The sequence below is a fragment of the Suncus etruscus genome, chromosome 20 (genome assembly GCF_024139225.1).
Source record: "Suncus etruscus isolate mSunEtr1 chromosome 20, mSunEtr1.pri.cur, whole genome shotgun sequence".
Classification (NCBI taxonomy): domain Eukaryota; kingdom Metazoa; phylum Chordata; class Mammalia; order Eulipotyphla; family Soricidae; genus Suncus; species Suncus etruscus.
The window spans coordinates 30,139,734-30,151,925 of record NC_064867.1 but is presented as its reverse complement, the minus strand read 5'-3'; the positions used below and the strand labels follow the sequence as shown (position 1 = coordinate 30,151,925).

The 12,192-nt window shown below is 57.2% G+C and overlaps 1 protein-coding gene across 5 annotated transcripts in view; it reads left to right on the top strand.

Annotated features, from left to right (window-relative positions):
* Positions 1–11,732, top strand: part of IQSEC1 (IQ motif and Sec7 domain ArfGEF 1) — a 274,955-nt gene extending 263,223 nt beyond the window's left edge. For 4 of the 5 annotated variants that reach the window (XM_049766490.1, XM_049766492.1, XM_049766491.1 and 1 more), the window contains 8 exons: positions 1,007–1,146; positions 1,496–1,525; positions 2,532–2,657; positions 3,127–3,226; positions 4,366–4,527; positions 5,349–5,525; positions 9,672–9,721; positions 11,032–11,732. In XM_049766490.1, the coding sequence (XP_049622447.1) occupies positions 1,007–1,146; positions 1,496–1,525; positions 2,532–2,657; positions 3,127–3,226; positions 4,366–4,527; positions 5,349–5,525; positions 9,672–9,721; positions 11,032–11,520 (1,274 nt within the window). In that variant the 3' untranslated portion in view covers positions 11,521–11,732. The remainder of the gene's footprint in view (positions 1–1,006; positions 1,147–1,495; positions 1,526–2,531; positions 2,658–3,126; positions 3,227–4,365; positions 4,528–5,348; positions 5,526–9,671; positions 9,722–11,031) is intronic. The other variant, XM_049766493.1, reaches the window with a different exon arrangement.
* The last annotated feature ends 460 nt before the right edge of the window (positions 11,733–12,192 follow it).

The following is a 12,192-nucleotide window of genomic DNA, read 5'->3' as shown; positions in this document are numbered from 1 at the left end:
CAAAAATAAAAATAGGGTACATCTTTGCATGCAAGCAAACCCAGCTTGACCTCCAGCACCATATGGTTCCCCAAAACTCACCACCAGGTGCATGCAGCCCTGAAGGCCACCATGAACTCCTTGGGAGACAGCACACTTCCTAGTACTGCAGAGCCTTCACAGCCCTGTACTATCAGACCTTTGCATTGAAACACAGGCTGGGTGGGTGACTGAAAATCACCAAGTCAGGCCCGGAGAGATAGCACAGCGGTGTTTGCCTTGCAAACAGCCGATCCAGGACCAAAGGTAGTTGGTTCGAATCCTGGTGTCCCATATGGTCTCCCAAGCCTGCCAGGAGCTATTTCTGAGCAGACAGCCAGGAGTAACCCCTGAGCACCGCCAGGTGTGACCCAAAAATCAAAAAAAGAAAAAAAGAAAAAGAAAGAAAATCACCAAGTCCTCTGAACACTTTCTGGGACAGAAATCAAAATATATAAATATTGAGGCCGGAGAGATAGAGGTAGGGCATTTACCTTGCATGTGATTCCTGGCATCCCAGATGGTCCCCCAGCTTGCCAGGGGCAGTTACTGAGTATAGAGCCAGGAGTGACCCCTGAGCACCCTTGGGTGTGGGCCAGAAACCAACCAATCTATCAATCAATCAAATAAAGTTTAAAAAAGTAGATAAATATTTTTATAAATTTAAGTCTGCTGGAAATATAGCTCAGTCCCCAGGGATGTGGGGCTGCATGTCCCCATCTCATCTCAGCATTTGGAGGACACAGGATGCTGGCAGGCTTGAGGTCATGTGACATCAGGCAGTAAGTTCTGCCACAGTTCCTGGGCCCTCAAGGGCTTATCACAGTGAAGGGGGCAGCAGACGAGGGCAAACTTCAGCTCGAGTCTGGAATGGGGAGGTTCGTATCTTCTCTGCACAGCTGGGACCCCCAGGTGGCTGGTGTGGTGGCCCCAAGAGCTTTAGGAGCTGTTGTGGAGCCGCCTGACACCCAGCCCTGCCTCTGCCCAGGAGTGGATGATGGCGAGGACATTCCCCGTGAGATGCTGGTCGGGATCTACGAGCGGATCCGCAAGAGGGAGCTGAAGACCAATGAGGACCATGTGTCGCAGGTGCAGAAGGTGGAAAAGCTCATTGTGGGCAAGAAGCCGGTAGGTGGCAGCCAGCTGCTCTGCTGACCCCCGTGGGACCCCCATCCCTCCCACCGCCCACTTGCAGCCCCTCTTCTCCCAGGGACCCTCACCCACCCCAAGACTGGCTCTGCTGGTAGCACTGCCCTGGGGCCTCATAGAGGTGAATCATCTTGAGGCCTAGGGGTCCTCAGTGGCTCCTGAGTTGGGGAGTCATTGGCCGGGGTCACGCATGGAGGTACCCCGGGGTCAGAACTCTGTGGCCAGTGCTTCAGGTTTCTGGGACCCCGCCCAGGCTGGGCCCTGGGAGGCGGGCTGGCCCTGGCCCTGCCCCAGCCCCTTCTCACAGTGTCCCCCTTCCTGTCCACAGATCGGATCCCTGCACCACGGCCTGGGCTGTGTGAGTGTCCATTCCCCTGTTGCTGCCTTCGTGATGTTCCTCACCCTGCACTTCCGGCTCCCACACCCCACTTCCTGCCACTGAACTCCATCTTGGGAGTGCGGAGAATGTGGCTTTCTGAGTCGTGCCAGCCTTGAACATGTGCCGTCCAGAGGGGACAGCCACTGGGGGTGGATGTAGGCCTTCCTCTGGGCAGCCCCTGAGCTGACCAGACCTCAGACCTAGAGTCCTTGCCCCTGGTGCTGTGGTATTCCATTCCCCCCCCCCAGCTTCTCTGGACCCCCTCACCATGTGTCTGAGCCCTCACCCAAGACTCCTGGCCCTCAGACCCTGTGCCCTGTTCAGCCCCCACACGCACCCTCACCTTCATACTTGTATCTAAACTACCCCACCATTACGTCATACTGCCCTCATCCTTCCCCTCACCTTCCTGGCCTGACCCCTCTGAACTCTTCCTGTCCCCCCCACACTCAGCTCTGAGTGGCCCAGTTATGCCCAGAGTCAGCTTGGTCTGATGGGAGGCTCAGCGATGGTGGAAGTGAAGCAATGAAGTCACACATGGGGGCTGGAGAGATAGTACAGTGGGCAGAGTGCTTGTCTTGCACACAGCCAACCCAGGTTCAATCCCCAACATCCCATAAGGTCAGGAGTAATTCCTGAGTGCAGAGCCAGGAATAAGCCCTAAACATCACCAGGTGACCCCAAAATAACAAAAACAGAAAGCGCTGTACTTCTGTCACCTTCCCCCCACTGTCAACCGCTTTGTGGCCCCAATGAGGGACTGTGGGCATAGGAGGAATGGGTCCCCATGAGCTTGCAACTCTGAACGGGGGCAGAGGTCAGAGGGTCCCCCCCAAAGTGGGGGGTACGTCCCTGGCTCCTCAGGATGTTCCTGAGAACTTAGTAGGGCAGTTTGTCAGGGCCCACATACCCCATTCTGTCTGTCTGAGCACCCCCACCTGATGGCCCGTGGGAGCATTGGCTGACCCACCTCTCTGCACCCCAGGTATTATCTCTTCCACACCGGCGACTGGTCTGTTACTGCCGGCTCTTCGAGGTCCCCGACCCCAACAAGCCCCAGAAGCTGGGGCTGCACCAGCGAGAGATCTTCCTGTTCAATGACCTTCTGGTGGTACGTGGCTCCAGTGGCAGCTTGGGGTCTTGGTACTATGAGCCCAGAACCGAGCAAATATGGATGTGGGGTGTTTTGGAAGGGGCAGCAAGTGAAAATCTCACCCCACAGTCCCTAGCTTGGCCCTGCCCCTCAGCCACTGGCAGCAAGAGCATAGGCGCCAGCCCCATAGATGCCCCACTGGGGCAGGGCTTCTAATGGGCCAAGCCCAGCGCCTGGACGTGTGGACTGAAGGAGGGTCAGAGAAATTGAAGCTCTGGCTTGAAGTGGCCAGCACCCACTGGTTCAGGTCCCCACCCTGAACAAACCCCCTTGAGTCTGCCCTTTGGTGTGCCTGCCCCTCCCATCTGTGATCAGGGCTTCCTTGCTAGCCAGATGGCTATCACATACATATATGTGTGTGGGCATATGCATGCTGCTTTTCTCCACCAGGACCCTTCAGCTCAGCCATCTTCCCTCACCCCCACAGGTCACCAAGATCTTCCAGAAAAAGAAGAACTCGGTAACATACAGCTTCCGGCAGTCCTTCTCCCTGTACGGCATGCAGGTCCTGCTCTTCGAGAACCAGTGTACGTTCCCATTCCCAGGGCACAGGGAGCTCGTCTTCCACCCGTGTCCTTCCTCCTGGCACCCTCAGAGACAGGGTACTGGGGGTTTCCTACCAGGTCTCCTTAGTCCGAACACTTTGCCAACAGCGAGAAACAGCAGCTTCCCTGGGAAAGGGGCTGCCCTGCAGGCTGGTATCCAGCCCTGTGTAGTTCTATAGGCCTGAGTCTGGCCCCAGGCTGACCCTTGCCCTTTTTCTTGCTAGGGTTTAGCTTTGACTGTGACCTGATGAAGCACCAGGTGAGGTGCAGGTTAGGAAAATGAGCAAGTGAAATAGGTGCCATGGAGCTGTGGATACTCCCACCATGCTGGAGCCTGTGCTCCCCACATCTCTGGACCCTCCTCTCGCCACACTCCCATTCCTGCCTCTCTGCACCCTCCTCCCCCTTGCTCCTTCATCTCTGGATCTCCTACGCCATTAGCCCTACCTCCCTGCACCTTTCTCCCTGTGTCTGTTCCCTCCTCCTGACTTCCCTGCACTCTCCTCCCCAGTCTCTTATACCCTTCTTCCTGACCTCCTTGTAGCTTCCTCCCCAATCTCTGCTCCTCCTCCTCAACCTCCTTGCACCTCCTCCTTGCCCCTCTGAAGCCCACGCTGTGAACAGCAGTCAGGAAACCCTCCTATTTTATTTATTTTTACGTTTTGGGCCACACCCAGCAGGGCTTATGCCTGGCTCTGAGCTCAGGGATCACTCCTGCTAGACTTAGAGGATCATATGGACTTCTGGGGATCAAACTTGGGTCTGGCCGGTGCAACCCAAGCACCCTACCCACTGTACTATATTTCTCTGGCCCCAAGCTCTCCTTCACCAGGTCACCCTCATGCATCCTTCCAAGCAGAGTAGGTGCAGGCACCTGTGGCCTCTGAGACACATACCCTGGGAGCCTGAATTGGGGGCTTTGCCCATAACTTCCTCTGTCCTGAGATGCCAAGCTCCTTCATTTCATGAGGAGCCCAGTATGCCAAACACAGGACCACCTTCCCACTCCAACCCTGGGCACCTCCTAGGCTGAAAGGACCCCCCCCCACCCTGGGCAAGACCCCCATAGGTCCAGCAGAAAACAGGATAGCATCCACAAATCCCCTCTGCCTCTCTTGCAGACTACCCCAATGGCATCCGGCTCACCTCGGCCATCCCTGGAGCAGACATCAAAGTGTTGATCAACTTCAACGCCCCCAACCCACAGGACCGGAAAAAATTCACCGATGACCTACGAGAGTCCATCGCCGAAGTGCAGGAGATGGAGAAGCACAGGATAGAATGTAAGTGGCAGGCCCACATAGACACAGAGATGACACAGAGATGCATATTCATGCACTGCACGTGGAGGCAGGCATACACACAAGACACACATGTACCGTATGTACACACACATACCCTGGCTTCCATTGGATACAGTAACTGCGAGTCCCGAGTGGAGAGGTGCCTTGGTCCTATGGCTTCCCTCGGGCCTGCATGGGGCAGCCCAAATGCCCAGGCCTCCAGGTACCACAGAGGGAGCTGGGGAGGATCCAACAGAGGGACCTCTGTCTCCTGACACATATTTACCATCTTCCTCATCAGGGTTGTACCCACAATGGGGTCCCCACCAAGGCCAGCCCCTGAGCCCCATGGAAGCTGATTTTGACCCCTCCAGCAAGTCTACCAGAGGCTGGGTCCACCCCTGCAGCCAGCACTGAGCATTGACTAACCCAGTCACTGCAAAACTGCTGGCTGCTCTCGCCTCTCCCCTGCCTACCCTTAGCTCTTGCCCCCAGCTCTGAGCTGAAACAGCTCTCAGCATTTTTGGGGAGGGGGTTATTTTTTGGGGGTGCCATACCCGGCAGCATTCAGGGGTTACTCCTGACTCTGCGCTCAGAAATCGCTCCTGGCAGGCTTGGGGGACCATGTGGGATGGCGGGTTTCGAACCATCGTTGGTCCTGGATCAGCTGCATGCAAGGCAAACGCCCTACCACGGTGCTATCTCTCCGGGCCCCCTCTCAGCCTATATTTGATCCCTGCCAACCCTAAGCTCCAGGGGGATTCCTGACCCCGTACCCATGCCCCTTCATGCCCTCTCACGATCCTCTCCCCACATTTCAGCGGAGCTGGAGAAGCAGAAGGGTGTGGTGCGGCCCAGCACGGCGCAGTGCTCCAGCCTGAGGAAGGAGCCGGGCAGCAGCGCGCTGAGCCGGGCCTGCCTTGACGACAGCTACGCCAGCAGCGAGGGCCTCAAGCGTAGTGCCCTCAGCAGCTCCCTGCGGGACCTCTCAGAAGCGGGTAAGGGCCAGGCAGGGGACCCCCCCCCCTTCTGCGTCCGATGCATGTGGGATTCAGGTCGGCCAGAGGGACCAGTTGTGCACCGTGCACTGGGACGGGACAGTGGTGGCCAGTCGGGCAGGGCTCAGACAGGGCCCTCCTGGGTTTCTCTCACAGGCCCCCAGGTCACAGCAACCTCTGATCAGGTAGAGAGGGTTCCCCCAACCTGAGACAAGAAAAAACACCGCCCTCCACCCCATGACCCAAGGCAGAAGCATCCAGAGCCACCTTGTGGGCCCTTCCTCCTCCAGTGGGTCCGTGGGTCCGTGGGTCAGTTTTGATCGCCACTAACAAAGAGCCCCACTCACAGGGCCTCAGGCTCTGTGCTGCTATGCCCCATCTTAAGGCCGCCCGATGAACTCGAGTAAACTGTGTCTGGATCTCCCGCTTCTCACCCCGCCCACGTCTCGCTCCCATCTTCTGCAGAAGTCCCCCCTTTCCCAGGAGAGTAAGGCCACGGCCATAGTGGCCACTCTGCCAGGGGCTGTCAGCAAACCCGCAGAGCCGTGTCGCTGTCGCTGCTACTGCTGTTGCTGCTGCTGCTTCATTTCTGTGTGTGTTTGGCTTGTTGCCAGCCTCCTAACCCCCCCAGCAAGCAGCACCCCTGCCTCAGACCTCACCCAGGGTGGGGGCGCACCCAGGGACAATGACAGCCTGGTTGGTCCTACATAGGCACATGGCTGTATCTGTAGGCAGCTCCCAGGACTCATGGCCTGTCTGCCTGCCCCCCGCCAACCCCCAGGATTCTGACCACCCTTCAGGTCTACCCAGCTTTCCCTGCTCCAGGCCACTTCACCAAGAAAGCCCCCTGTGGCCTATTTCACCTGCCCGCAGCACTGCCTCACCCCAGCTTATTCATCTCCCAGAATTTGTTTTTCCTTTTCCGGTCTTTTTTTTTTCATGTTTTAGTTTTAGTTTTCCTTTCAAGCCATATTTTTATTTCCTTTGCTCTTGTTCTGTCATTACCTTTTTCCATAGCAATAGTCCCGACTCCATTGCCAGCACCCGAATCTGTTCTTGCCCCCCTCCACCCCACGGTTTGCCCTTGCTGGGGTGTCCTGTGTCCACTGCCCCCTAGATAGGCCAGTGAGGGCGGTTCTGCCCCCCACAGGTCTTCAAGGAGGCTGGTGAATCACCTATAGGTGAGGGGCCCCAAGCCTCTGTTTGCTTTGTGCAGTGAAGCCCTTCAGGGGCAGGGAGAGTTGCTCAGCAGGGCCCAGCAGGACTGTGGCCAGCCACACACCCCAGCTCTGCCAGAGCTTAGGCCGCAGCCATGTGACTGAAACTCAGGGTTTTGGTGTCCACCTGTGCGTTGACCCACATTGTCACTTGGGGATTCTGAGCCAAGGGGGACTGGCTCAGAATGTCTCAGGGGTGCTCAGCTACAGTGAAGACAATCCCCAAGATATAGGTCCCATGCCCCTGCCTAAGAAGCTAAGGTGGGCATCTGAGTCCTCGTCTCTCTCAGGCTTAACCAGCAAGAGTCCACAGTGACCTTCCTAGAAGGTGCTTGGACTCCATTCTGGAGACCCAGAATCTGGTTCTCAGGACCCATCCAGTGGCTGCAGTATGTACCACCACCACCCCAGCCACCAGACTCTCCAAGATGAGATGGTGGGTGAAGCTTTAGGACCCGGGCTGGAGGAAAAAGGCCTCATCTCTCCATCCAGCCCCATCCAAGGACTGCTATGCAATATCCCTCCAGCTGGAAGGTAAAGGTGACACTTTCCAGCTTAGCCCGTGTGACCCTGAGTGGAGCTTCCAGAAGATAACAGACACCCCGGGGGACATGACCCGCCATGGGTTCCTGAAAGGCAGCCAGCCACCAGCCCTGGCCTTCAGCAGGCCATGTTGGCCTGAGCCCTGACATAGGCAGCTTCAGTCTGCATTTGCCTTCACCAGAGCTACAACATCTCCGTGGCCAGAGCAACCTGTCCACCCATGAGGATTCGACCACCATGGGACCTGAGCATCCCCAGCAGTCACCTCACCTCACATCATGAGGACCGGGCCAGTATATCTTCTGGGAGCCAGAGCCTGCGGACACTGTGACTGCCCCAGATCAGAGCTGAGTTACTGTGCTCAGGGCCAGAGAATGGGTGGCTTCTGTCAGTGGGTGTCCAAGCAACACCACTGTCCTACACAGGAACCTGACACCCCCAATCTCAAAAGGAGCCCTGTTTTGTCATACGCCCACTCTGCCTGCTGTCAATGCTCAGGACCATATGATAGTTGGCTTCAGTTTCCCTCACCGCAAGACAAGGTGGGACCCAGCACGCCTTGCCAGGAGAGGTCAGAGCAGAGCAGAGTCTGCATGGCACCCTGACCTGTTGAACAAGGCATTACCTCACGAGGTGCCCCATCCCTCAGACAGGCTGGCGCTGGCTGCTGTGGTCCAGAGCAGGAGCTGAGGCATTGGCTTGGGCAGAGCTTCCCTGAACCCTGAGTAGGATCTAGAGGGGGTGACTTCTGGAGACAGAATACAGGGGCAGGAGCTCACCATGGCTTCCTTGGCTGCCCCCCAGAAGGAGATATCCTCAAGCTCCATCACCCGCCTGCCATGGATGGGGGTCCTGGAAAAGTGCCTGAGAGAAGGGGGTAGTCAGACATGGCACCCTCCCCCCAAGACCTGCAGAGCCCCATGAGCTGATTTCCCAGCCCTGGTCTAGGCAGAGCTCAATGTCTCCCCACCATGCCCAGCACCCCAAGTTTTGCGCTTGCCCATGGCCATCCTGGTCATGAGCCTTGTCATGCATGCGGAAATGGATGAAAGATGGGAACACTGCTTAGCTATCCCTCCATGTTGCTGGGCTGTGGGTTCCTCTCAGCTGAGGGACCCCCAGAAAAACTCCATACCTCCATTTCATCCTGAATGGGCTCTGAGGCACCACACGGGACTGACAGATCTCACGCCCCGCATGGGAACTGAGTTCCGGGGTCAGCACACAAGGCACAGACTGGCTCCTGGGCCTGCTGTTTCCTTGAGACTACGGCCCCATCCACATCATCGGGGACGCCGGGAGCTCAGCAGGGCTAAAGAAGTTGTCTGTCCATCTCATTCTGGCCGGGCTAGGCCATAGAGACAGGTGGCCATTCCTCCTGTCATCAGACTCCTGCCCAGAAAGTAGCGTGATTGCACACTCCACTCCCCCTTCGATGTGCTGAGGGTGGCCCTGGCAAGGGCCTCTGCTGCCTCACCACCTCACCCCTGTGCACTGGCTGAGACACTGCAGGATCCGGGGATGCCTACCCACAAGCCTACTGAGTCACACAGCACCACTCTACCAGGGCACCTTCAGATCTGGCAGAAGCAACTGGAGAAGCTTCGAGGGACAGGGAAGCCTAGCAGGACTGTGCCACTCAAAGTCACAAGGAGCACTCAGCTTTCTCAACTCAGCCATCACGAGTCAAGTACCCACTGAACATTTGTAAACTGAGGCATCAGGTGTACGCCCCACCTCACCCCCCTTCCCAGATTCTCCCAGCAGACCTTCCACTCTGCACCTGCCAGGACACTGCACAAAGCAAACACTTGGACGAGGGTCCTGGCACACCGAACTGTGTCAGGAGGCAAGTTCAGTGTCCCCCTGCCCACAGACAGGGTTCCCCTCCCCTTCATGGGCACGTATGTCTTTAGGGGAAACATACGTCTATGAAATCCACCTGTCATCAGGGCTATGTTGGGGTTAATTTTAGCAGCAGTGGCTAAAACACCTGGCCGCACCCTCACCTCTGCGAACCTCCCAACTCTGCCCACTCCTGGCCCCCCACCACACACACACACACACATCGGCGCACCAGAAGAAAAGGGGGTGTCCCATGGGGGGCTGGTCGAATCGGGATTCTTTTCTTTTCTTTTTTTTTTTTCTTTCGGCGTTTTTTGTTTTTGTTTTTTGTTTTTTTTTAATCTCTCCGTGTTTGCTTTCGAATCCCACCCAGCCACCCTGCCCTTTTGTTCTCACTGGGTGCCAGCTGCCAGCTTCCCCCCTGCCAGCCCCCCCCTCCTCTGCCTCCCGCCTGGGCCTGCGGCAGGCAGGCCCGGGCGCCGAGCCTGGCGTGGCGGCCCCGCATCCGTGTCTAACCTCTGGTATTGCATGTTCTGGGCAGGGAAGCGAGGGCGGCGCAGCAGTGCGGGATCCCTAGAGAGCACTGTGGAAGTAAGTAGGAGCGCCGTGCCCCGCCGCTGTCCCGTGCTGCCCGTCCTGGCTCCTCTGTCGTCTTTTCTTCTTGTGTTGCTGCCCCCCCCACAACCCACAACCGCACAGAGGCATGGGCACACTTCCCTGTGCCCCCTCTTGCCTGCCACAGACCGGTGCATGCCCCTTTCTTTCCCCCCCACGCCCAGAGCCATGTGCCCCTCACCGCTTGTTTGGGCTGGAATGGAGAGGGATGTGGGGGGCCAGGGGTGTGTGTGTGTGTGTCTGGATTTTCTATTTTCGTTTCTGCTTAACCTCATCCCCTGTGGGTTCCTCCCGCCCAGCATGGTTAACACCCCACTCCCCACCCCAGCCTCCCGGGGGGATCTAGGGTGGGAGCCCCTCTTCCCTGCTGCCCTTTGTGTGTGGCTGATCTCTTAATCTCCATGCTCTGCCATCCCCATGGCTTCTCCCTGGACTTCTTTCTGGTGGCTGTGTGTCTGCCGGGCAGGGTCCGGCCGCACCTAGCTGCGTGGGGGAGGAGGAGAGAGTGGATTTCATGAGGTCCCACCCCCCATCCCATCCTCAGCCATCCGTCCCTGTTCACATCTTAGCCTCAGCTTGCGAGCTTTTTCGTTTCCTTCTTTTTCCTTGTTTGGTTTGCAGTAGGTAAGCCGCAGAGTAATGCCCAGGCGGCCCACCTCCCACGCCACCACCACCACCCCCCCAGAACCAGGCTTTTCAGAGCCCATTCCCGTCCTTCTCATCTCCCTCCTGAAAATGTCAGAAATCACCCCCCACTACATCCCTTCACCCCACCCCACCCCAGGCAGCACAGATTTCCCCCTCAGACTAGCTGTGAAGGCCTAGGAGAGCTTAGGGGCACAGTCGCAGCAGAAACAGGGTTCATTCCCCTACCACACTGCCTACCCAGCACCCCTCGCACAGACTTTCCCCCCACAATCCCGCTAGCTAGAGTTTAGGGTATGGAAGTTCAGGCAGCCTTCACCAGGGTGCTAGTCAGGCTGAAGGCAGGCATCATACTTGTGGGCTGTGACTATGGAACAAAACGGAGGGGCTCCCTCCTCCCCGGCCCGTCTTTAGCTCCGTCCAGTGCCCTTCCCCATCCCCAAGCCTTCTGGCCACTGTATTGTGAGGGGAGGACCCCCACAGAGGACCCCCACCCTCAGTGGCCCATGAGATGAATCCAAGCTTAGCCTACCTCTGGGGGTGAACTTTTGACATTTAAAGAAAAAAAAGAAGAAGAAATCATTCTGGCATAAGTGCTTTAAGATCTTTTTAATTTTGATCTCTATGAATTTCCTTTTTAGGGGTCCATCATTAGCAGTCCTCATATGCGCCGGAGAGCTACATCAACCCGAGAATGTCCATCTCGCCCACACCAGACTATGCCCAACTCCTCCTCCCTCCTGGGTTCCTTTTTCGGGAGTAAGCGGGGGAAGCTCCCTTCCCAGGCCCACCCGGCCTCGGCTCCTTCTCAGCCGCCCCCTCACCTGGGGCCCACCGAGGGCCCACCCCCGGCACTGGTGCACGGGCACCATGCCCAGTACTGCCACATGCAGAACCCACCGCCCTACCATCACCACCACCACTATCACCCGCCCCAGCATGTCCCACACGCACATCAGTACCACCACGGCCCCCACGGTGGGCATCCCCCTTACGGGGCCTATGCGCACAGCCACCCACCCCACGCCGGCCACGGAGGCCACGCGGCGCATCACCACGGACAGCCACCCGCCCCGCCGCCCCCCACCAGCAGCAAGGCCAGACCCAGTGGCATCAGCACAATCGTGTAGGCAGCCCGGGGCGGGGTCCCCGACTCCGCAGAACAACGGCACACCCATACTACACGGGGCACCCGCCTGAGTCCAGACATCCAGGGAACACTTATTTTCAGCTCACTCTGTGCTCCCCCAGGTCCGGATGGAGCCCCCCCCCCTTTGACCTCCAGCTCACTGGGCTTGGTCAAGGGAACAAGGTTCCCCCCATGAGTCCAGGCCCCCCTCAGCCACCGGCCAAGAAGGGTGAACTGGGCCCCCAATTACCCCCGCCGCCGCCCCCCCCACTGCAACCTTCAGCTCTGCTCCCTGGTTGTACATTATGAAAATCCAGGCCAAGAAGAACCAAGATACACACAACCAGAAACTAAACAGAACAAACCCCCCAAACTTTGCTGCATATATTGCTCTTTTATTGACAATGGGCAAAAAAAAAAAAAAATTTAAGTAGAGCTGATATGGTTGATGAAAATCCGTAAGTAAACTTTATATAATATAAATATATAAATATATAAATAGAGATTCTATATATATATATACATACTGTATAGGGAAAGGTGGCGTGGGAACGGGTGGCGGGCCGTGCAGTCCACCAGATCAGCAATACAGAGGTGCCCCAGTGTTCCTCAGCCCGCCAGGAAGATAGGACCTGAGCAGAACATGTAAGAGAACAGACCAAAAACCCAGCCG